The sequence below is a fragment of the Miniopterus natalensis genome, chromosome 5 (assembly GCF_054644295.1).
Source record: "Miniopterus natalensis isolate mMinNat1 chromosome 5, mMinNat1.hap1, whole genome shotgun sequence".
NCBI lineage: Eukaryota > Metazoa > Chordata > Mammalia > Chiroptera > Miniopteridae > Miniopterus > Miniopterus natalensis.
In genome coordinates, this window is record NC_142085.1 from 75177695 (window position 1) to 75204380 (window position 26686).

At 42.6% G+C, this 26686-nt stretch overlaps 1 protein-coding gene across 2 annotated transcripts in view; it reads left to right on the forward strand.

Moving 5' to 3' along the window:
• Positions 1–11207: 11207 nt before the first annotated feature.
• The window catches only part of ARFGEF3 (ARFGEF family member 3), a 116170-nt gene continuing 100691 nt past the window's right edge, over positions 11208–26686 (forward strand). For both annotated transcript variants that reach the window (XM_087817641.1, XM_087817640.1), the window contains exons 1-2: positions 11208–11292; positions 16921–16972. In XM_087817641.1, coding sequence (XP_087673767.1) covers positions 11208–11292; positions 16921–16972 — 137 coding nt within the window. The remainder of the gene's footprint in view (positions 11293–16920; positions 16973–26686) is intronic.

Consider the following 26686-nt stretch of genomic DNA (forward strand, 5'->3'; position numbering starts at 1 on the left):
TGGATTTTTATATTTCTGTGTCACACTTCTCATAACTTTCAGTTCCTCTCATACACACAGCACTGCGCCGGGAAATAGCCTGGGAGTACAGAGAGGACCCCGCAGCCCCCCTCGGGCTCAGTCTCTGTGGCGCTGAAGCCAGGGCAGTGCTGTCCTCAGGAAGGGCTGTGCCCGGGGCGGGGGGGCGGAGAGGGGGGTGCAGCATACGTGGCCCTGGAGAATTCAACACAAATATTAAGAAAGGGGACGAGGCTGGTTTCAGGCCCATTTGTTCTCTGTGACCTAAGTCTACCTAAATTCAGTTCTCAACCCCTCCCTAGGACCAGTATAGCAATATTCCAAACGGGACTCATTGACAGCCTTCAGTAGGTGGGAGCAATGAACATTTGTTTAAAATTCCTGTTCCAGGGACTCCACAATGTTATATTACAAGTAGTATATCTCTTTAAATTCTCACAACTAACTGTGAGTTAGATGCTGTTGTTCATACCCATTTTACAGATTTTAAAAACCCTGAAACTCAGCAATTAAGTAAACCACCTTAGTAAATAAGGGGACTCAAACCCCGACCTCCTTGTTGCAATGTTCATGCTATGTTCACTTCATCACATTGGTGTCATGATCCCTGAGTTGAGCTAAAAGGTGTTTCTCAGGTAAGCACACCATTTGGAACAAACAAGAAAACAGAATTAATGACAGGTTAGTACAGACATATATATATGCCGGGTATGGATAACAGTTAAATCTCAACACTAATTCCAAGCTTTGAAAGTCACTAGGTAAACAGAAAATGAAATACTGAGTTTAAATAATATCTTCTGGAACCTAAAAGTCTAATTAAAAAGAATAAACACTAACATTTATTGAATGCTCTAAGGTAGTGTTCATTTCTTTATTCTCAGAATAACCATCTGAGTAGGTGCAATTATTATATGTACTTGGCAGATAAGGACACTGAGACACAGATAGTTTGTTACTTGTTAAGGTCACTCAGCAAGTTGGGGGTAGGGCTAGGACCAGAGCCCAGACCAACTTTCATGGTCTAAGGCCTCAGCACCTGACCTTAAATAATAATAGTATCAGCTAATCCTTATATAGCACTTACAAAATGCCAGTCCCTGTTTTAAATACATACTAATTTCTCTTATTCTCACAGTATCATGAGCAATGTAGAACTATTGCTTCTATATTACTGATGAGGAAGGAAACTGAGGCATGGAGATGCTAAATGACTTTTTGTAGATAACACAGCTAGTAAGTGGCAGAGATGGGCCTCAAACCCAGACATTTTAGCTGCAGAATCTATACAACGCACTCCTAAAAAACTCAATTTTATTGTACACATTCATAAATTTATTGGAGTCCATTTCAAATGCGTAGAGCAAACCCAGCTGTTGGTATAGATTTTAAGACTGCTTATCTCTGCAAACCAATTCCAGAGTGGGCTCTCTCGCTCGCTCACTCTCTACTATAAAGATGATTATTGTGCTCCTGGGATGATCACTAAAGCTCAGGATGTATATTCTAGGGTGATTTCAGCCTGGAAAATTTCCAATAAATATTCAGCTAAGACCTAAATGTGTAAATGCATGCCTTTAAAATACACTGTTTAAACTAAATGCGCAGGATAGGGAAGGGAATGAGAAAACACAGGTCCAGGTTGAACAGAGTTATATTAAAAATACAGAAATTGGTTTTGTTAATGAATTAAAGAGGCCATCAATGCTAAGGAGACTTTTGAATGTAAAATTCACACATTTCCATCTGTTTCTAATATGCACATTTTGCTTTATTTGGAGCTTTCTGTGCATTCTTTCCTGCTTACACCTGAAACGTATGTGAGGCCAACCAGCCTAGCTCATAATGACTTCTCCAAGGCTACTTGGTCTTGCCTCCTGCCTCTCTCTGCACTGATCTCCATGTTATCTTCCAAACTGACCTTAAACACCTCCAGAGAATACAGAATTCTCTGTGTTCCTCTGGAACCTACTTAATTGGCCAGTCTCCATGTCTCTTGATTTCAGAAAATGTAACTGCCAAATAATAGATTGTATTGCCATCTGGATAGAGATGAGAAAGAGAAAAATATTGTTAAATGTGTGAATGTTATGTAATATTTAGCACCTCTATTGAGGAAAAAAATAGTCAGTCCTGAACTCAGAAAATCTGTGCCTAGGTCATCTGTCATTGTCACACAGAGAAAGACGTCATGGAGCACCGGTCCAGAGGCTTATTTATTTAATAATGCTCAATTAGAGAGTGTTGAAAGGAGTGTGTTGGCTCTGAAAACTCACATAGAATATTAAATAGAATATAAGCATATCTCCAAATCTTTTTGACAAATTTTCAGATTCATTTTTCCTGAAGATGAACTTAGCAGAATGTGACAGCTCTTGTCCATTATAATTGTATTGCTGTTTCCATTCATTGGACTCAAATGGAGATTTCTCTTATCTAACTGAAGCAGAAGCTCTAAGTCATTCTCTCAAGCTAGTGTTCTGTACACACACACGTATTCATATATACGCAGTATGTGAAATAAAAATGCTGTGCTTTAGTAAATTAGCAGGAAATTTCTGCTTTGAGAAATTTAATAAATTTATGAATACATAATTTATTAAATTTATAGGACTATTAATTTATCTCATATGACCTTGGCATATAGAGAATACTAGTGGACTTAAAAAAAATAGAAATCATCAAAATCTCAAGTGGTAAACAAATTAATCATGGTTATTTTGGAGAGGGATTTTTTATGTTTTTATTTTTTTGGTGTTTACAAATCACTTTATGAGTCACAAATACTTTATAATTGATGCAATTTGATTATAGTTATTTTATGACAGGAAGATTACCTTTTACTTTTTGAAAGATTTAAAGCAACGTTTCTTTTAAAATAGCTATGAGTTAATCAAGCACTTTATCAGTTGGATTTGCAGCTATTAGAAAGGAATATAGACCCCCACGCTCCTCCCACCAGGTTCCTTTGAGTTTACAAGTTAATACAAAAGGCAACCCATACTGAAATATACATGAAAACAAATAGCATTAAAAAGTATTTATGACTCAGTGCTCAGTGGAAATGAGTTGAGTAGATATTCCGAGGGCAGCTGGAAGCAGAATTATGCAGTAGGCAGATGTATTCGTTTCTATTGCTGAGTAACAAATTACCATGAACTTAGAGATTTAAAACAACACCCAGTTGTTAGCTCAGAGACTTGTAGTTCTGAAGCCCAGGCAGACTCAGACAACTATTTGGACTCTTCTCTACTCAGTGTCTCCCAAGGTGAAATCAGAGGGCAGCTGGTCTAGGCTCTCATGTGGAGCTCAGGGGGAGAGTCTGCCTCCAAGCTCATGCACTGTTGGCAAAACCCAGTTTCCTGTGACTACACCCGAGGTTCCCACGTTCTTGCTGGCTGTCAGCTGGGCCCTCTCTCTGTCTTGGCTTCCTCCGTCTCCAAGGCCAGCAACAGTGCTTCGGGGCTTCTCATGCTCCAAATCTCTCTGACTTCCCCTTCTGCTGCCAGCGGGAGAAAACTCTCTGCTTTTAATGGGCTTGTGTGATTAGGTTGCACCCACCCAGAGGGTCTCCACTTCGCCATATAACTAACATGATCACGGGAGTGGCATGTCTTCATATGTACGGCTTCCACCCCCACGCAAAGGAGAGGGTTCTCCAAGGGCGAGGGTTATTGGGGGCCGCTTTAGAATTCAGGGAACAGTTCACAAAGAAGGCGGGGCATCTGATTAAATAAGTACTAAAAAGTTTATCCCAGAGAGAGAAACACTTTATTCATTCAACAGATATTTATATACTGGCATCTGGTTACTGGACCGCTAGCTGTCCCTGCGCCCAGCTCATGCAGCTCTATCTGGGACCACTTGTGTGCAGCCTGATATGTCCTTGCTTACTTACTCATTGCTTGCTGACTGAGTGTCTCCTCCAGTAGAAGATGGTCCCAAGGGCAGAAAGACTTGGCCTGTGTCCCTCAGTGCTGAACACCCAGGAATTAGCCCGATGCCGGGCACAGACAGAGGCTCAATGGGTGTCTGCTGAAGGGATAAATGAAAGAGTAAATGGGACATTTGAATAAGTATTTACAGCAAGTTCCTCTTAGCTCATTTCTTACAGAAATTTTGTCACACTTACACGCCTTCAGAGCTCGGAAGGAAATTATAAAACGTAACAGTTTTCACAGAGAAAAACAATCCTCTGAAGTTAAGTCCTTATTAGCATAAAATTCCAAGCATTCCTTCAAGCAATATTTAAATTTCATAATTATTTGTCTTGGTGTGATAATTCTATCTAACTATGTCAGAGGTTTGAAAAATAATTTTGGCTTTGTAATGAATTTCACTTTATTGCGAAGCCCAACTTTCTCAAATTATGGTAATAATTCTGCTGTAATGTTTTCTGAAACATTTATGAATTCCTTTAGCTTATATCTCAGTAGCATCTTAATCTCTTGAACTTCCTGATATGGAAATATCTTTTTATCTAATGTCATAATTTCTTGCAATGTATTCCAGTGGAGTAAAAAATCCTTCAGTAAATGTAATAAGTCTCCAACATAGAACATTTCTGCTCTTTTCAGGAAGGGAGGGATGTTTTATGATTACATTACCTGATACTTAGCTTTTGCCATCTGCTCTGCCCACTAATTAAAAATGTCAGGAAAAGAACTCACAAACATATAACATAAAAATGATTTAAAATCTCCATATCTGTTTCTTTCATTAAAAAATGCTGCAAAGAAGACATTATTATTCATGATTATTCATGATTCAGGCACAAATTATAAAGTGAACTGGTTATACATGACAGAACAATTTGTTTCCTGGACTAAAGGTTTCCTGAAGCTAATACGATGCTGAGATATGACTACATTGAAAATTTCATAACATCTTCAGCATTATGGCACAACAGAAAGTAAATTATTTAAGGGATGCTGCTTGTGGTAGGGGTGACCACACAGAGAGAATAGTTTCAGCTGCATTCACATTATGGTTTGAGATGAAAGGGACTGTTAGGAAAAAAGAGAACAAGATGAAAAAATATATATATATGTATTCTCTACTCATATATATATATGCTCTGCAGAACTGCATAATCATAATCATAATAAATCATGCTGCACTAGGATAAATCTTACTATGGATAATGAATTTAAGCTCTAATTAAAGCCATAGTCTCATGATATTCACACTGTCCCTGGTTTTAAAAGTATAGGTTCCTTGCTTTTGAAAAAAATCATTGCCTGGTGAGTCAAATACTGATATAGTAGACTTTATAGTGACCATATACTTTGGTAATAACAATCATCACCTGGGTGCTTATTAAAATCACAACTTTCTAGACTCCATTCCTGTAGAATATGTCTCTTTAGTAAGGAAGGGGGATATAAATTATATCTTCCAAGTGGTATTCTGCTCCAACAGGAAATGTCCTGGACAAACCAGACTACAGGTTCTTATCAATAGGTCCGGGTGTCTATTTCCCAAAAATCAGACTTGGAAATTTTGCTGAACTGGAACTGCTTCCTTAATGTTCATAAACAAGGAACTGCTTGGACCCTCCGCACTTCAAGGAAACCTTCTATGTATCCTTAGTCAGCTCTCTTTCCCATTTCCAAGCTTTTGGCCCTCTATCTGTTCTCTTCTCCTCTTGCACGCAACAGACGTCCTCCTGTTTCACAAGGAAAACAGAAGCAATCAGGTGTAGCTCCCACAAGTTCCTTTCCCCACATCAACAAAATAAATGCTATCAAAGCCCAGCCTTCTGTCTTCCCCTCCTTGTCTGTAGATTGGCCTTCATCCCCTAACTGGGCTATTGACTCTACCTCTACTCTAAATACCATCTTTCCCATCTCCTTAGGATACTTGTCTCACTCATTAGCCTGGCTGCCTCCTACCTCTTCAACCTCTGCCTTTATGTCTCATTTCTTTCATATAAATATACTTCCCGCCAATAGGCTCCTTAATCTCAAATCTGCCCCTGCTCTGGTGTTTTTCAAATTTCAGCTCTCTACTCATTAGTGAGTTGTGAAACCAAAGAGTTTGTTTCACCAAAGCATACTCATTTTGGAAATGAAGGAGTGTGGAACTTAGGATATCAGAATGCAATGCAATGCATATATTCTAAGTTTGAGCTGTCTCCATGGCAGCAAATGCTGGAGACAACTGAGTTGAGTGACAGCTGGTGGAGGTGATGTCAGGACTACGCACTGGCTGGGAGCCAGCCAGCCATTCACTCTTCACTGGTTTCTCATTAGATTTTCTGGATTTCATCATAATTGTATCAGGAGAGCTAATGTTTTACAGCTTAATTTATGCCAGTGTAATTAACAGTTAATTATAAAGTGAGGTTTAGAAGAATTTTATCCACTGTTGGCAAAGGCAACAAGACTTCCCATCAAGTTTTGGTTATAAGTTAATAAGTTTCAATGTGTTTTTGGATTAGGCATATTGTTAAGCATTTTTGACTTTGCAATAATTGTACATTTTAATCAAATTTCTATAAATTATCCTTAAAATAACTCATTTAATTATTAGAAAGAATAATGCTGATGTGAAAGGCAGAAGCATTTTCTGGTTGAACTGTTAGATCTGGATCCATAATCATCACAACATTGGGAAAGATGTTTCTTCTAACCAATACATTTATAAATTTGAGCTATTTTCCAAAACAATAAATGAAAGCCTTTTAAATAAAGATTATAGCTTTTCAAATGCTCAAAGCCACTGAAAATGTATTATTTGCAATGATTTTCTTACAAGTGAAAGCTTAAAATCTTCACACACACACACACACACACACACACACACACACAAAAGAACAAAAAAACCTTGGATGTATAGCAAGTTGAGCTTGTTGATAAGGCCCTCAAGTATTTTCAAAGAAAGAAAAAAAAATCTATATATTTGTCAACACTAATGAGGTTAATGAAAAAGTATTGCTAACATATTTAGTTGCATATGCATGTCAAAAAACAAAATTACTCATATAGTTGTTGAAGAAAATTATTATCAGCGTACATGGATATAGTGATTATGATTCTTGACGATAAACCAGCTGAAAAATTTGGAACTTTACTTTTAAGTGATAACACATTCTCTTAACTAATGTTAGTTGTATAGAAGATACAAAATAGAATTAGGCAGATGCAAACAGACACAGATGGTATGATTCTACTTAATGAGACCTCTAATATTTATAGTATTTATCCATAAGTTACTAACCCTTTCAGTTTATGCCAAATATATGTGACAAGGGATTTATGCCAAATATATGTGACAAGCGATTTATTGTGTTGTTTAAATTTAACCTAATGCATTACTGGTTTCAGTAACCTAATAGAATTGGAAAAATACATTATTTGAAAAACATAAATTAACTGATAAATTGTAATGGAATTGCAAGTGATTCAGGGTAAATAAGACCAGAAAACATAGCAGAGTAATTTAAAACATTATTAGAAACTACCACCTACATTACTATTTGGAATCACTGTTTCATACACTGTAAAGATGTGGCATCCTAAGAATTCTACTGAATCTCTCGAACTTGAACACAAAAGTAGTGATAGTTGTTTAATTTCATTCAGAGAAACTTTTCCTTTTTGATATGTTTTGTTCAGAAATTGGAGCCGTGGCTGAGATCGGCGGTCACCCACCAAATCTTCCTCCCTCTGGCGCAGGAACAGAGCTGCGGCGGGGCGCTGGGGGCCCAGGTGCCCTCTGCTGTACGGGGTGTCTCTGTAACTGTCTTCACCAACAGCAGAAGAGAAGCGATTTGTGTGACTTTTACATCTGAGGCCTGGGCTCATCTACTCTCTTCCTCTTCTTGTGAAATACAACATAGTCTGCCTAGAACCCACCTCTGATTACACAAATGGGAACAAAGCACTACGGGGTGACGATCTCCTGGAACTGCTGTACCAACATGGACCACTGACTCAGGACTTAATTAAAGTGAGAAATAGAAGTCTTTTTTCTACACAGTGCTGTATCGTTGGGTCTTTGTGAAAGCAGCTTAGCCTTTCCATTATCTAATACATGCATATACTGTATCACACTGTAATTCTTGGTTGTTATGAGGAAATACTAATTAAGCTTTATGAACTCAAGAATGGGAGTCACATTTTTCTGTTTAAAGGGAATCTCATTTAGCTAACACTTTTGAGAGATTTCAACAACAAAATTGGCAACAGCATTTAAAATCCCTTAGCCAATTTGGTTGATTAAAAAAATCTTATTTAATTTACAAGTTTGTGCTCTTTTGATTAACTAGTAGGTGCTTGGACATTTTTCATAAATTATAAGTCAATTGTATTTCTTCCTCTGTGAGCTGACTTCACATTCATTGCTTCTTTTTTTAGAGTGTGCATCTTTTTTTAATACTTTGTAAACTGTTCAAACTTTATATCTCTTAAATGGTTATACTTTTTCTAGTTTGTATCTTAAGCAAATTTGTTTTTAATTGTAAAGATAACAAATATACTTACAAAGAGTAAAAAATGTAAATACACACAAAATTAAAAGATGATTTACTCTCTTTTCTCCTTTAATCTATCCACCAGAGTGTCACTTGCTTTTTAATTTCCTATGGAACTTCTTACATACAGGATCTACCTATTGAAATAATCAAATCTATTTACCTTTCCTTTCTTTCAGTTTCTGCCTTAGCTGGTTGTTAGAAATAATCTCGGTGCAGTAAGATAAGTATTCATTTACATTTACATTTTCTTCTAAACCTTTTATGGTTCAGTTATTAAATTTAACTTTTTAACACGTTTGTAATTTATTTTTCTATATCATATAAAGTTGTGATAGATATTTTCCCCAAATAGTTAAGAATGTAATCTAACATAATTATATTACCTACTACAATGTTATTATTATTTTGCAGCCCTGGAAACCTTTTTTCAAACAAAGTAGATGGTGAAGAGCAGGGTCTTTGGGGGCTGGGACTTTGCAAGTTTTTCCCCTCAGTACCAACAGAGCTTAAGGAGAAGTATAAACACCCTCCCCCCATCTGCGGACACCCTGCTGTGACACCCCCCTTCCTGGCTGCCCTCCCACACCTGGGACCTCCTCTTCAGGCCCACTGGTTGAGGGTCAGAGGTCCCCAACTTCCTCTCCGGCATCTGGCTCATCCCATCCCATCCACTGCCTCCCAGCAACCTTTGCCAAACCCTAGGCATCAATAGTTCTCAATGCTTGATGGCTTTCAAATCCTCATTTCTACCACAGAGCCCTGTTCTGAGTTCCCACAGATAAGTAAAACACCCTATGGCTGTCTCATCATTTCCACCTGAACATGCTCAAAACTGAACTCATAAAATCCCCCACTCCGGAGCCTTCTCTCCCTCTCTTCTTTAGCTCAGAGGACGGGCCACCATCCTCCCATTTTCCCAGACAAGAAACTTGGACGTTGTCGCATTAGCTACCGCACCAGTCAGTAAATCCTACTGCTTCTGCCCCTTACATATCTCACTTTTTCTTTCCTTTCCACCCACCATTGGTTTAACTCATTTCTAGATCACTGCAGAATCTCCTTACTGTTCTCCGAGCAGCCAGTCTATGGCTCTGCAGTGCACCTTCCTCACTGCTGCCGCAGCTACATGTCTACCGAAAACCACTGTGCTTCAAAGCCTCTCCTCCCCCCAATCGCAGCTTTCACAACAGGGGCAAAGATGAGATTCCCAGTGAGATTCCTCTGCTCTCCTCTCCCTTTCCTCCAACAGCCGTCTCAGGGCCTCCATCAGTGAGCGACTTGGTCACTGAAACATGGGGCAACTCTCTCCAGATCGGAGGCCCGGGGCCCACACTGCCCTCCCCATCTGGCCACCCAGGTGGGCCTCCCAGGTTCAGCCCGGGGTTGCCCCCTGGGGAAGCTTTCCCTGCCCACCCTCTCCCACCCCACTCAAGTCAGAGATCCCTTTGCTGCACGGGCCCCAATGTGCCCCCTCCCCCCCCCTTTTTTTTTCAGAGGAAAACAATCCAGCACAAGAAAGGAAGGGAAAGGGAGGGAAGAAAGATTTGATGAAAGCGTTTTGGATTCAAAAATATGCTTGAGCCAGGCCAGCGCGGCTCAGGGGTTGAGCCTGGGCCTACGAATCAGGAGGTCACGTTAGATTCCTGGTCAGGGCAGTGCCTGGGTCGCAGATCAGTGACTGTCTCTCAGCACTGAGGCTTCTCTCTCCCTCCCTTCCTCTCTCTGCAATCAATAAAACCATATTTAAAATATATGTATATATATGTATATACACACATACATAAATATATATATATATACATACACACAGACATACATGTTTGAGTCCAACTCTTGTTGGTTTGGGAAGTCACTTAACCCCTCTGGCCTAGGTTTCCTCGTGTGTACAGCGGGGGTATTAACCTGCACACACACACACGCGGGGGTATTAACCTGCACACACACACACGCGGGGGTATTAACCTGCACACACACACACGCGGGGGTATTAACCTGCACACACACACACGCGGGGGTATTAACCTGCACACACACACACGCGGGGATATTAACCTGCACACACACACACGCGGGGATATTAACCTGCACACACACACACGCGGGGATATTAACCTGCACACACACACACACACACACACACACACGCACGCGCGCGCGGGAGAGCGCTGCCTGCGTGCGGGGCAGGCGGTCTCAGCCCAGGCAGCGCCCGGGCCGGGCCCCAGAGCGGCCCCGAGGAGCAGGTGACTAAGTAGTGACAGCACAGACCAGGGGATGCAGCGGGGACGCCACCCGCGGGGGGGGGGGCGCGGGGGGGGGCGCAGGAGAGGCCCCTCCCCGCCGGCTGCCCGCCGCGGATCTCACGCCCCTCCGGGCCGCTGCCAGGGCCCGCGGCGAGCCCCGAGGACGCCCGCCTGAACCTTCCCGCGAAGCCCCACGGGGCCCCTCGGCGGCCCGACCCGCGCGCGCCCCTCCCGCCCCGAGCCCCGAGCCCCGAGCCCCGAGCCCCGAGCCCGAGCCCCGAGCCCCGAGCCCCGAGCCCGCTGTGGCCGCGGCGCGCTCGGCGCGCACCTGACCCCGGAGGGCGGGGCGGCGGCGGGACTGACGTGGCGGCGACGCGCGCGGGCTGATTCCCCAGCTGCGCGGGCCGGGCTGGCGAGCGCAGCGGCGCCTGGGCGCGCAGGGCCGGCAGCCGGGCCCCGCGAAGGTCAAGATGGAAGAGATCCTGAGGAAGCTGCAGAAGGAGGCGTCGGGGAGCAAGTACAGAGCCATCAGAGAGAGCTGCGCCTGGGCCCTGGGTGAGCGCGCCGAGCGGGGCGCGGGGCGCGGGGCGCCTGCCGGCCGGGACCCCTCCTCGCCGCCGCGGGGGGCGCGCGGGCCGGGCTGACTCGGCCCCGTGCGCGGGGCTTTCGCGGAGCATCTGTTCTGCGTGCGTTTCGCGCAACTGCGAGAGTTGCTTCGGTGAATGGATGCGCGATATGAGGATGCTGGTTCAGGTGTTGGCATCCGATCGCCTCCCTTCTGGTCTGTTTACCAACCAGCCATTAACGGGGCGCCGCTGTGCTCACACCGGAGGCTCCCTGCTCCAGATCCCCAGCACGGTGGGTCGGGGCCCCCGTCTCGGAGGGAGACAGGGCCACGAAAGCGGGTGCGAACCCAGGGGCCTGATTCCGAGGCGCCTGCGGGGGAGAGCGGAGTTGGACCATCCACCCCGACCTGGAAGGAATGGCTGTTTAGTTCGATTTCCCCGGTAGAGACCAGCTCGTTAAGGATCGGCTTTCATTTTTGTATTGTACCTGAAAAATAACTTAGGGGTGGGAGTGTGTTGCCCCGCAGCTCCATCTGTGGTCTGCCCTCCAGGCAGGCGGGGCTGGGATTTGTGAGCGGTGCGGGCACTGAAACAAGTTCCAGGTAGAACTCAACCTGGGAGAAAGCGGGAGGACATTGCAATCAGGCAAGGATTTGGGCACTCAGGATTGTCTGGATGGGAAAGCAAAGAGATCAGGAACATACTTTGGGTGGTAGTAATGCTTTTAAAAAAGGAAAGGCCAAGGAGGAACCAGGCCAGCTCTGTGGGGCCCTGGCTTTGCCCAAGTCTGCATGGGATTCCTCATTTTTGCCCCTCAGTTAAAACATGAAATTGAAATCCTTTCTCTATCAACCAAAAAAACAATCAGTGCTTGTCATGACATTATACTGTGGTACAGCCTGAAAAGAGATAGACACGCCATTAGCAGGTTTTCCACTAAATGTAAAATTCTTACGGTGTTTTAGGTGACTCTGTTGATGTTTAGGTCCGAATTCACATATGTTTGGGTGTGTGTGTGCAGACAATCATAGTAACATCATTTTTTTTTCACATCTGCACATTTGCACAGTATTTCTAGAATATGGTCTAGGAAGTTGGTCTTGTAAGCAGAAGGAGAACTTGACCGTTTGTTTACTGTTAAAGAAAAATGACCAGATAAATAAGTGAGCAGCAAGGCTCGTAAAGCCACAGTCCTGGTTTTGCATCGCCATTGTCATTCAGCAGAGTGATTCAGAGCTCGACCCAAAGGCCTCTATTGAAAGGTCACAGATGGCTGGGTGGCATAATAAAGCAGGGCCAGACTGCACGCTAAACATGCCATTCCTTGTATTCATTATTATTTTGCTGTAATTCAAGCAGATTTAGATAAAAGGGAAGAGAAGAGCATTCTAGTATTTTTAATGTTTGAACCTTCACGCTCAGCATCTTGTTAAATTTAACTGCAGTGTTGCTGAGTTTAGGTCTTTGGAACTACCGAGGGAGACCAGAGCTGAGGCAGGTAGCTTGTCCCTGTGGAGAGCCTAGAGTCCAGTCTGACTGTAAGAGCAGATGGGTTTCCTTTCTATAGTTAGCAAGATGAGACATGAGTACATGAAGTAGTTAAATAACAGTGCAGGGCATTCACTGTGTAGGCTGGAATGAGTAAACCATGAAACCAGATCAAAGAAGAGGGCATCACTGAGGCCAGGGGTGCTGGGAGAGGGAGAATTGTTATAACCTGGTGGGACTTCTGAAGTAGATTTGATTTGAAGGATGGATAAGCTATGGGCTCCTTCTTTTCGTTACTGATTTATTTTGTAGCCATTTATTTATTTATTTATTAAGACCTCCCCTGTCTTGAGCAATGAGATTATAGGGAAGAAAAATACTTCCCTGTGGAAGTTTGTTAGAAGGCTGTGAGGGAGGGAGAATGCAGCCTAAGCAAAGGCATGGAGAAATGGCTTCCTGTTCTCTTTCCAACTCCAGTCCATGTTCCACTGTTTCATCTTTTTCTTTTTTTACGAAACACTTCTTACTCCTCAAACCCACAATTCCTTTACAGATTAAAGTGTAAATTCCTCAGAACTCTTTTCAAAATCTAGGCCCAGCCTTCTTTCTTACTGCGCCCCCACCAAGGGTCCAACAGTCTGCAGGAAGCTGCACTACTTTCTTGAACACACGGACCACTGCACACCTCTCCGCCTTTGCTCATTCTAGTCCTTCTGCCAGGAATTTCCTTTCCAGCCTCCTAGGACGCAGCTCACACAGGAAGCATTCATTCCCTGAGCTCCTCAGGCTTCTGGGTTCAGAGCCCTGCCCTCATGATTTTCTGGAGCACCTGCTCCTTTGGATTATAGTTGACTGTGTGCACAGGCACCCTTCTAGGGGCCGGGTGATTGAGAAATACGTTTGGGTTCAAGAAACCAACACAACTAATTCTAACTGACTTAAAACAAAATGTATTCACTTAAATATCCCTTGGAAGGCTGCTGGCTGAGTTTGGTTCAGGAATTAAACACTGTTTCAAAGACCTTGCTCTGTTCTTTTTGAGGTAACTAACATGTTCTGCATGATTCTCCACAGCTCTGGGCTCATGAATGATCCTTTAGACCATCTCATGAAAAAGGGGCATCAGCACATGTAGACCATCTTAGGAGAGAGGGATCATTTCCCACTTAGACCATCATGGGAGGGAGGGGTCATCTCTACACTTAGTCCATCTCAAGAGAAAGGGGTCATCTCCCACTTGGACCATTATAAGGGAGAGGGGTCATCATGACATTTAGACCATCATAAGAGAGAGGAGTCATTTCCCACTAAAACAGTCATAGGAGAGAGGGGTCATTTTTACACCTAGGCCATCATGGGAGAAAGGGGTCATTTCTCACTAAACCCATCATGGGATCATCTCAAGAGAGTGGAACTCCTCCAGTCGCTTCTGTTCAGTCCTTGGTTTCACTGTTCTTTCTTGGTGCCACTGGGTCATGTGTGTATCCTTGAACCAGTCCTATAGCTAAGAAATGGAATGGGCTAACTGGCTTTGGCCTAGGCTACAAGACCCAGTGAAATCCCAGAGTCAGCAAAGGATGGTTTTCTCAAAACAAAATTAGGTTGCTGTTTCAGAAGGCAGGGCGTGGATGCTAGTCAACCAAAACAACAAATGGTAGCAGTGTAGATGTGAGCTTTTCTAGCATACAGACTGGTGCTTATGCTTCTTTGTGGCTTCTGCCCCTACAATATGGGAGGCAGATGTTCAATAAATAAATCAGCATGTTAATGACTTGAGTTTTAAGTGATATTCATCGTTTTTGTATTTATAAGAGTTATATATGTTAATTTTAGATTACTGAAAAATATTCAAACAGTATAAAGGAAAAATTACAATAGCCTTGTAATCTCACAAGCCAGAGATAACACCACATTTTGGAGCATAATAGTGGCATAATAACTGTCAAAGAATATATATGTGTCTGTCCTCTATTTTGAGCTATCTAGTTTGTTAGATTTTTTTTGTCATTGAGGAAAAGGTCTGACCAGGGAATAGAAAAGAGTAAAGGAGTCGTCAGCTTGTGGAGAGCCTGAAAGACTAGCATTCTCTTTCAAGAACGAGCAGTCCTGGAGGACTGTGAGCTGGGAATGGCAGGGTGAAATGGAATGGCACAGCATTAAACTGGAAGGGACCAGGCCCTCATTCTAGAATTTTTTTTTTTTTACTTTTATCAGGAACTCATATGGAATGAATTTGGAAAAGGGAGGAAAGGAGAAAGAAAGTTCAAGACTGGGACACCAAGTAGCGGAAGAGGGATAGTTTATCCACACCCATCCTTCCCTCTGTCTTCCCACCCACCTTTCCTTCCAGCCACAGTTTCTGTTCCCTTCACAGCCAAACTTCTAAAAGAGTGTCTGTAGTGAGCCTGTCCACGGCTCCACTCACTCTGCAGCTCACTCCGACCTGACCGCCTCCTCCCTCATCCTACTGGCTCTGGGTGAGGAATAACGTGCCCAGACCCCCGCCTAGCAGACGGTCCTCCACCCGCCCTGCAGGTCCTCTTGGCCACACTGAGCATGCCGGGCACCCGCTTTATCGTGGCCTCCAGGGCCTCGCCCTGCCAATCCTATCGCACCTCGAGCTGCCCTGTCTTGCCAGCTCCAGCTCCCCTTCCCAGCCTGTGTTTGAGTTTTGCAGGCGTTCGCCCTGAGTCTCTTCTCTCACTCGCAGCCCTGCTGGAGTGAACACACCCATACGCACAGCGCAGTTCACTTTCTGCGAATGTGATGCCCACGTGTATATCCCCAGCCCACACCTGTGCTCTGCCCTCCAAAGCCCAGTGCCACTGCCAACTCCCGTCTCCACTTGATGTCACTTCCCTTTCTCTTTCCCCTTCTAGCTTTTCTGGCATTTGTAGAACTGGGCTCTGCTGCACATCCTGAATTAAATAGAAACCCCTTCTCTCTGCTGGGAAAAATCATGGCAATTTGGTTGTTCAGTGTCAGAACATCCCGTGGGGAGCAGTATCAAGTTGTCCTGGTCGCTGGCCCTGAGTGCTGACTGCAGGGCCGTGCTGACCTGTGTGGCCTTTGAGCTGCCCTCTGCCTTTTCTTGCTAAGGATTTCTCTGTCTTGTCTTAAGGACTGAGCTCAGTCCTTTCACTGCTTCCCTTGGCCCTGTGGCCACAGCACAAATGATCCTGCCGATTCCATCTTTCTGTTTTGTGGATTGCCTTGCTTACACCTATGTTTCAGCCCATTGGCCACAACAGGCCCAGATCCTATCATCATGTTTTGGCCTGTTCTTACGCCTGAGTCCCAGGGATACATTTGGTGTCCATTGCACCCTCTGCTCTCTTAGCAGGGTTGGGAGAGATGTTTCTCCTTCCCCAGTAAAAATGGCTCAGATTGACAGGGCTTGTTAACTCTAAGCGGTGAAGAGAGGAGTCGGCACAATTTGAGCTGAAAAACTGGAGACAAGTTGGAGCTTTTGAAATAGAACAGTTTTTTGTTTTTTCTTAGAAAAGAATAGTGACCTTTTCATTACCTCTACAATTGGAGGTAGCATTAGTGTGAGTATCCACAACAATGGTAAATAAAGGATTGAATATCGACATTGAATTAGTGAGATTTGGGGTGAGCCTCCCAATCAGTATTTCTAATTATAGTGTGATTAAAAAAAGTTTCAATATACTGTGTCATAAATGTGTGCAGGAATAATGAGATGTTACATAAAATGCTTCATGAACTTGTAAGTCTCTCCCGTATAGGCCATTATTTAAGGGTATTAAAGCCATAGTTTCAAGGAAACAACTTTTCTTTCTCTGTTTTTATTGCAAGAATACAGTATTTTAGTCAGTTGTAGTTAGATTAAATTGGCAGTCTGATTCAGGTTAGGAGTTTAACTATTCATTATTCATTCTGTGCCTCTGTAGGGAAATATGTCCTAATTTTTAACCTTCCCTGGAGACATCTCTGGGGCTATCAGGGGAGAAGTATTTTTAAGTATGAAAGATTTGTAATCAGAGAATTGACTACTTTATAATAATAGAGATTTCTGGGGGAAAAAGAAATTAACAGTGAAATTACGTACAATGCAGATTCTAACTTTGTACATATTTATTTTTAGCTTTGTAATTTCCTTTTGCAGAAACCCTGGGTGGTGTGGATACCATTGTCAAGATCCCTCCACACTTGCTGAGGTAAGGAGACTGGAGTTGTATAACAGTGGGAGAAAAATTGTGCACTATGTTTTCCTGAAAGCCCAGAGAACCTCATTTATTGATAGCATGACACTTGCTGACTGATGGCTATTTTGCATGCATGGACGGGGCTCTTTCATGAGGTTGGCATGATAGGAACCTGATTGCACTGATTTCCACTTGTCTGTGGAGTAAGGGAAGCGTTGAGCCGGAGGAACCAGCTGTGGAAGTCAGGGATGAAAAGGTAATAGTCAAGGACAGAAATGACTACAACCTGAGCGAGGGTGTGGACAATGGACAGTATCTTCTACAGTGAATTAGGAAATGGTGCCCCCCTGGGGAGATGCAGCCCTACACTCTGCGGGATGGATTCAAGCTCTCACTGGCTCCTTGGCTGGACCGATCTCACGAACTCTGCAGCCACCGGCAGCAGCCCTGAGACAGTGAGCCTATTTCCATATCTTCCTCATTGCCCTCATTTTTTTATTCCCCATGATCATGAGAAATACATGCCCTTTGTGGAAAATTTGGAAAGAACAAATAAGAAAGTAGTCCATAGTTACACCACCTGAGGACAACCACTGAGCAGTTAAATAAATTTTTAAACAGGCTTTCCCCCCCCACACACACATATCTTTACAAATAATTGTGAAATTTTATTTACAAGTTTGTTTCCTGCTTTGTTTTTTTTTTTTAGTCAACATCATATGAAGAACACTTTCTAATGTCAGTATATGTTCTTTGAATTAAAATATCGTGCATTCTTCCATTATATGTCTGCTGTAACATAATTGTGTAGTAGCTTTCTTATTATTGGACATTTGGATTGTTTCCAGGCTTTCTTTGCAATTATTAAAAATACTGAATTTACAGTATTTTGTTGAGTATAGTTTCTGTACTCTCAGGACACTATGATTTATTAGGTATTTTCTATTTTTTCAAGTAGATTGAACAATAATTATGTTTCTGTCTTTTTTAAAAAATTATTACTTCTCGTGCAGCTCTGCTACAGGCTGATCTATTGTAAGGGAATTCATGTGTTAATCAAACCAAGTGTAGTTCTGTGTGCATAATGCTTGCAAACGGACAGGCATCTGGCAGCAACATTCTTGCCTGGAGGAGGGGAATGCCAGCTGGGGTGTTGGTGCTCACGGGAGAATGTGAAGACTCCAAGAGACACAAAGCATGGGTAGTTTAGGGAGATTACTTCCTGGTCCCCAACTTCTGTAGGCGCCCTTTCTTAAAACTGATTGGCTTCCAGATTGATTTTGCCGCATCTTTTCCGTCTCACCTCTTAAGTCGCCCTTCCCCTGCTTTACAAAGGAGAGGCACAGCTGTTACCCATCCCACCCTGAATCCTCGGCGTGTTGTCCTGGGGGACAAAACTCTCTTCCCACTAACAAAGGGCTATGAAAATATTAGTGTCTGTGTTGGTTAAGGGGATGGAAAAAGATGATCACACATCTTTTTGTAGGTTAATTTTTACTTCTTGGCCTTCAGCAAAATTGAAGGACTTAATCTGGTTGTAAGATATTAGGTAAAAACATTTTTGGATAAGTCTCCATTCAGTTCTTATTTATGTAAACAAGATTTCTTACTGCTTATACATACATAAAAGTGGGGGAAAAAAGGTATGAAATTGATGGTAAGCCCCACTTTATTATAGCTATAAGGAACACTCATCCTTATAGCTATATGAACTAATTGAGGGCAATAAACTAGTTCCATCAATTTATTTTTTTAAATTCTTACGTATTGATTTTAGAGAGAGAGAGGAAGGGGAAGAGAGAGAGAGAAACACTGATTTGTTGCTCCACTTACTTACGCCTCCATTGGTTGATTCTTGTTTGTGCCCTGGCTGGGGGTTGAACCCAAAACCTTGGCGTATCAGGATGATGCTCCAACCAACTGAGCTACCACCAGGGCCTGTATCCATTTCTTTAGAAATGTATTTCTAATAAAATTGTCCTTTCCATGTTAACTACATTAACATTCTTAGAAGTAATTATTGATATTTTTGTATTGGTTGTGCATGCTAGTAATGATAGCGGAAACCAGAAGAAAATGGAACACTTTTAGCTTTATGGCCACAGGAGATTTTTAAAAAATCAGTTGTATACATTTTTGTTATAGAAAAATATAATGAAAAGATAAATGAAAGCCTCTCAAGCATTAAAACATAATATTGAGAGAAAATTCTGTGGGGAAGGGGATTGGAAATAGGAATTCAAGGAGAAAAAAGAACAAGGCAGCCTTTTTACTGTTAAAAGAGAGTTTGTTCATGTATTTTTTGATGGATGAAGGTGGTTTTCAAATGGGTGTGTATTTAGATTTCATTACAAACATTTAAATAAGTGATATGGTTTAATTAAAATTTTTAATAATTTTAATATGCCAGAATTATAGCCTTTGTAATTAATTAAAATTATAATTAAAAATTTAAATGTTAATTTAAAATGCGTGATAACCAGAATCCTAAAATTTTCTTAGAGGCTACGAGAGCAAAAATTTTGATGACACTGCTCAATAGCTTGTTTCCCAGTCCAAAGGGTTGTTGAACCTGTAGCGAGTCTCCTGGTCCACTGGTTGGGAGTGTTCCTCAAAGGACAACTGGCATTTTCCAGTTCGTGGTGTGTGTGTGTGTGGCCAGATGAGTTGGATAAAATACAGTGTTAATGGGCCTCAGGGCTCGTATGTTTTGTCCCCTGGTTAGACATTTAGCTTTATTTTTGTCCATGGTCCTGAGATGTACCCCAGAGCCAGGGAGCGATCTTACACAGCCCGTAGGAGGGAGTCAGAAACTCGGTGGGCAGGGTGCCGGGTGGGGAACTGTGGGTAGATGTGTACAGGCGTCGTTCACCATTAGTGGGGATATAATTCAGAGTTTTACTCTACGATAAAGAGCTGGTTATGCCGTCCTTGTGTGCAAAGGAATGTGCATTATTCTGTTCCGAGCATGCAGTGAGGTCTGTCTGGCATCCATATACAGTGGTACCTGGGTTTTCTAATGTGATCCAATCCGGAGACCGTTCAAGTCCTGAAACGTCCCAAAACCGAGGGATCACAGCCCACAGCTGGGCCTCAGGATCTTGCCCACAGCGGAAGCCGTGTGGCCTGTTCGACTTCCGAGGCGAGTTCGAAAACCGAAGCATTTCCCTCCGGGTTTATGGCGCTTGTAACACGAAATGTTCGCCGACGGAGACGTTGGAAAACCGAGGTGCCACTGGACACAGAATGGGACCTTATGAACGAGACAGCAGATGGGAGCCTTGCACTGGGGACTTTTTGTACCACAGAGGCGAATGCAGCATACATAGCTGGGAAGCACTGTTACGAGGGTGTAAATTTATTGAATTACTCCATACAAGAAGGTTTCGGTGTGACCGTGATTAGAAATAGCTGGGAACCTTTTAAAGCCTCATTTAGAGTATAGGAATAAGCCATGATAGGAATAAAAAAGAGTTATTGAGTCAATAATGGTCTGATTTACTATTTTACTTTTATTATCAGGCAAGTGACATGATGAGGAAATATCCTGTAATGGGCTTTTCTCCCTCTGTTGTGAATCAGTCCTTTAATCCTTCGATTCGTCTTCCGAGCACTTTTAAACCCAGAGAGCACTTACTCTGTCCAGTCGTTGTTTTGTTGTTTTAAATTAAATTTATTGGGCAGTTATTATGTTTAACACGCCATCTTCTTACTGTTTGAGCACCTGCTCAAAAAATCTAGCCATTGTAAATATTTGTCTGCTCATGAGAAAGAATTTGGATAGGTTAATTATTTAATTTTTCCCCTCAAGTATATTTAGTATATGAGAAGGAAACCAGATTCATAAACTATTTCTGGTGTTCTTCTGATTTTATATTCAGACTTGGAGTATTTCATTCTAAGGAACTAAAGATGGTGATGGAAGGAGACTTGACTTGGGGTGGTGAACACACAATACAGTGTATAGATGGTGTGTTGTGGAATTGTGCACCTGAAACCTATATAATTTTCTTAACCAGTGTCACCCCAATAGATGCAATAAAAAAAGAAAGGAAAAAGAATTAAAGAAACTTCACCCCCATCCTGCTTTAACCCAGGACTTCCCCTTGCTCTTAGCCCAGGTTAGTTACTTACAACAGGTCTGGTCCAGATGGGATAAAAATGTCAAGGGAATCCATGTCTATCTTGTTAAAAGGCAGCCATTGTCAGAGAATCTCTTTCTGGCATTTCTGAGTGCCCTTTGGGGACAGTCCCAGCCATTATCCAGCCATGGCCCAGCTGCCATTTGCTTACCTTCTTCGTGATTCTTCAGAGCCAGCCTCAGCCTAATTACTTTTCTTCTGCCAGTTCAAGTTCCCAGAAAGATTCTCATGGCCCTTCTTTCCACTCCTCTCTGTATGTGTCCCCCAACCCCCCTGGCTGAGCCTCTGCCCAGCCCTCGGCTTTCTTTTGCCTGCCTGATCTAGAAACTGCTTTCAGCCCAGATGCTGACATGTTCCTCCTTGTCTTGATTTGGGGACCTTACTGATCTTTCATGCAGGATGGGAGCACATTCATCAACATTTATTCTTGGAGAGAACCATCTGTAATAGCTTCCCATTTTTTGGTACGGTTTTGTTTTAACAGATTTCTGCTGCTTTTTATCTATTTCAGTGCTTTAGTTCTGTGCTTTGAACTCTGGAGCAACTTCTACAGGATGTCCAAAGTTTTTGTTTGGTTTTTCGTTGAAGAAATAGTTATACCTACATCAATTGGGAAAGATTATATGTGATTTAAAATGAATGAGGACAGGATACCTCAATAGCAGCTTTTGGCAGGCAGGTTAGCCCTCCTCGTGGCTAGTTCTGCCTTTCTTCTGTCGTGGAGAAGTGTTGGGCCCCCCTTGGTCCCTCCTGCTGTCCAGAGGAGGAAGCACAGGATGCCGGGGAGAAGGTCTTCAGCTTGTGCTGACTGAATGGAGGACATTCGCCTAAATGCAGGGCACATGCTTCTCGTGAGGCTTCTGCACGATTCCAGGTGAACTGCAAACATCTGTGTTTCTCCTGGATGTAAACTCACCTCGAGGTCCCCTCTCTCGCCGGGTTCTGCCTTTCCTCCCTACCACAGCTGACTTTTCTTTGCAGAGACGCACAAGTGTAAGTGTTGGCTCTGTTGATCTTTTGCTGATTCTGCACCAGAACAACAAAAGGAAAAAAGAATAGAGGTTTCAGACCCTTTGGTTCCTCTAAGCCCGGCTCATTTTCAGTGTTAGAGATTTTTTTTTTTAATCTCAGCGAGCTATGAAAGGAAATATCGAGGGAGATGTTGGCAACCTTGCTGGGGGTCAAGGGCACCATCTAAGTGAGCAAGGGCTTGTCCTGGAGTCACCTGAACTGTTCCAGCTTCCGGAGATCAGGCTTACCCTAAACAGGTGAGCAAAACCGACATTTTTGTGTTGGGTAGCCTTTAGCAGAGGGGATGCAGAGGTCTGTGTTAGAAATCAAGGTGTCCTGAAGATGTAGCTTCTCTTTTCCCTCTCCCTACTGCTATGGATGACAAAGCATAGTCCCGTCACCTTTTAACATAGCATAAGCAACAACGCTATACTATTCCTAACTTACAAACAGCTGATTGTGTGTTATTTGAAAGCCAGTCCTAATGGTTTTCATGTTCTGTTCCCTTTGATAAGAAAGACCTACAATTAGTTCTCAATTATAAAGCTTCTCCTTGTTAATAGCCCCTGACTTGAAAGCACTTTTAAGTGATGCAGTCAATTAAAGAAGCGCATAACCCGCCCAAGCTAGGATGTGGGGGAGATTGGGCTTGAGTGATATTTTGTGATGTGAGCAAGATATTAATGTTCACAACCCAGCCACTTATCCTTCCTTTGTGACAAGAAGTTGATGTCTTTATTGTATAGCACTCAGTTGGCTATAAAGGGAAGTGTTAGAAAGAACCATAAGTCCATTTTGAAAAAGTATAATAATCCAATCATGAATTTCCTTTTTTCAGTCTCTTCCTTCCTCTCGAATGGAATGTAAGTAGGAGTTTTGATGGGCAGGTTATTCTGCGCTTGGTTTTCATAATTAAACTGTGACGTACAGGCAATGTAGGTCTGAATGTGCTGCTTCCATTTCAAGCTCTACCTCTGAGATACTGTTTGTATTGATGGGTTATAAAAATGGACTGTGAGAGATGGATAGGGACCTGAGCTCATCGACTCAGTGATGTAAGTGGCTCAATGAAGTGTTGGTATCTCTCTTTTTCATCCTCTAGGACTTTTCTCCTGGGTAAGGCATGGTGCAAAGACTAGCATCATACTTAGTTGCTTTGGACATCTTTGTTTATTAAATATTTTATATTTTATTGTATTTTTGTTTCACTGCATATCTATGTATAGTTGAACTGTTTAAATTACTCAATACCTGCTATATCTTTTTCAAGTTAAGGCCAATAAATTTGACACAACAGATCTCCCTTTACCACTTAACCTACTTCTATAGTCCAGTACTCTGTTAATATGATGCTTCTTAGCACGTATAATAGCCTGATAATTCACATTTTCCCAACTAAATTTGGGACACATTAGAACATAAGCTACCATTTTTGAAGCCTTTACTATGTCCCAGGGGCTTTCTTAGGTGCTGGTCTCAGTCCTGACAGCACTTCTTGTAAGGCTGGGGAAACACTGAGGCTTGGAGAGACCCCTCAAGCCAAGCCAGGATAGTCAGAACTGTTGGACTCCAAAGTTCACTGTCTTAACCCATTACAGACTATTACCTTTTCCAATATAAATTTAACACAGACTTTTATTTTTTCTTACTTGTAACTTATGTGAAAAGCTGAGATATATAAAGCTAAATTTCATGCAGTAAATTACTTGATGAAGCACCATTATTAAAAAGAATTCTTGAGGAATCTGCTATATTTAGCCACTGCTCATTCATGAGTGCAACTTACTAATGTAGAAATATGGGTAAGATCACCTTGTATTGGAATAACTTGAAATGCAATTTCCAAGGAGCCAGTGCTCTTAAAAGGGGAATATGTGTCCTGTATTCAGATTTAGGGGAGAGCCATGAATTAGTAGAGCTGTTGCGATTCGTGTGTATACATGACTTTGCCAGGAAATGACCTCAATTGATTTTTCCTCCCTGTAAGGCAGAAGGAGACGTTCAGGTAAAACAGACGCTAGCCTAGAATTGATGTGAATTCCCAGTGGCGGAGCCTGAGCGATTACGTGATTAAATAGCTAACTCTACCCTTTCCAAGCTTCTGACTGAGGGAAAAGGCCAAGTAGCAGCTAAGGTGCTATCTCTAGGGAGGGTTAAGACGAGCAAACCTGCAGGACTGCCAAGAGAAGATTCATGTAGGCCTCATTTTTAGGCCTAACCTAAAGGAATGCATCTAGAATAGCTAATATTGTGAGTAGGAGCAAACCTGGTTTAATTTTTAGTTTAATGAAGTCCAGGTTGTATTTCAAAGATTTTTATCCCTCCTGAAACTCTAACTTCCCCATATGCCTGCTTTATTTTGTAAACCCCTTTTTGTTTTGCTGTATTTACTTACCAGCTGCCTGGAAAACCCTTCAAAGACAAAAAAGATTTTGTATGCTAATTTCAGGACTGTTGGTAGAAAAGAAACCAGGAGCCTGCCTTCAGCTGTGCGTGGGTCCTGGGGGTGAGGAAGAAAGGGCAGGGGGAGGGGGCTGGGCACAGAGCCCCCCCCCCCCCCCCCCCCCCCCGCCAGGGTTGAGCTGTGGGACAGCTGCTGCAGGACCCTACGGGGTTTTAACTCCAGCTCTGAAATCAGCCTGGATGTGGAAAACAGAACCAGTAACATGACATTTGCTGAAAAGGGGGAGGGAGGCACTCAAGCATTTCAGAGATAGTAAAAGTATAGATGTAATTGAAAGTCAACAGGATATTTGATTATGAAAGAAAACGATTGTTAGTTTAAGGTGTGTGCACCCAAGTGTGCAGTACAGTGGACGCCTTTATAAATATTTGTTCGTGATGATTGCCTTGCATGTCGACATCTTGAATACTCAGTCTTGAATGTCGCCATCTCCACTGGAGACTCTGGAGGGGGATATGGGCTCTCATGGAGGAAGTAGTGACAGGTGGGGACAGGTGTCCAGGGTTTGGGGTCAGAGCCAAGCAAGCAACAGTCTTTGTACTGGGAACACGGTGGGGAACCAGACACAAACTCTCTCCCCTCCAATAGCCACCACTTGCTGGGGGGAAGTAAACAGCTAACCGAACTACACTGAGTCCTGGTTCTCCCATGTATGACCATTGGGACCATGAGCTACTCACATTGCTTGTCAGCTTCTATAAAGGAGATGAGCACTGCTGAGGTGCCTCTGTTTCCCCAATGTGATCACTGATGGACCAGGAGATACAGAGGAGATAGATCTAGGAGACCCCATTGCAGACCACAGAGGCAAACTGGGTCTCTCCTGCAAGGCTCCGCATGCCTGTGTGCCACCTCCTGTCTAAAAGAGCCTCTGCTTTAGCTCCTCCGGCAGCTTTATTGAGATATAATCAACATGTAACATTTTATAAGTTTAAGGTGTGCAATGTGGTGGTTTAAGTATATATTGTGAAATGAATACCACAATAAGATTAATTAACACTTTTATCAGCTCACATAGTTACCATTTTGTGTGGTGGAAACTTTTCGGATTTACTGTCTTAACAACGTTTGGGTTTACAATGCAATGTTATTAACTAGAATTACCATGCCAGAACTTACTCATGTTATAGCTGAAAGTTTGTACCCTTTGACCTCCTTCACCCATCTCCTGCCCCTCCACCCCCAACCCCCGCATCTGTGACAACCACCAGTCTACTCTCTGTTTCTGTGTGCTCATTTAAAAAAAAATTCCACATGTAAGTTAGATTATACTGTATTTGTTTTTCTCTGACTTCTTTCACTTAGCATAATACCTTCAAGTTTCATCCATGTTGTCATAAATGGCAGGATCTCCTTCTTTTTATACTGGAATAATAGTTTGTTGTGTGTGAGTATATGTGTATGTGTGTGTGCATATATATATACACACACATATATATATATATGGTGTCCCATACACATATTGAATGATTATAAAGTCAGTGTTTATTAACCTCCAGTTCGTTTTCAAAATTTAAAAGAATCTACAGAAATGAATACTTTTTTTTGTCATCAGTGCCTGTTTTCTAACTAATGACCGTTCTGGTCCAGGCACTGCTGATAATGGGAAGCACTGGAATCGCCAACATCAAAAATCATTTCATCCGGTATTTGTGGGTCTTCAATTCTTCAACTGTTGCCAGTTTTGTACTGTAAACTGTATCTTTTATGTATCCCCATAAAAAAAAGTCTAGTGGCACTTCAAGATAAATTTTCTTTGTTCAAAGCTTAGTCTGGCTTCACTGATTATTTCAAATCAGTTAAACCTGAAAAGGAGTGAAAATTGAGTTATTAACTGTTCAAGTGTGTATACATTTTGGGGTGAATATATACTTTGAGAAACATTTCTTCGCCATTTAAATGCCAGAATCTCAAAACATTCTTCCTTAAGAGTCACCAGGCCTTCCTCTTACCTGAGAGCAGGAGCTGCTCTGAGCCCTGCCTTCTCTGGGCCTTGCCTTGGGTTCCCCAACCCTAAGACCCACGTAGCAGTCACGCTTTTATGCTTCGGAGGGAGGGGCCTCCCTGTTCTCTCTCTCACAGGCCTGTGGAACTGGGTCATGTTAGACT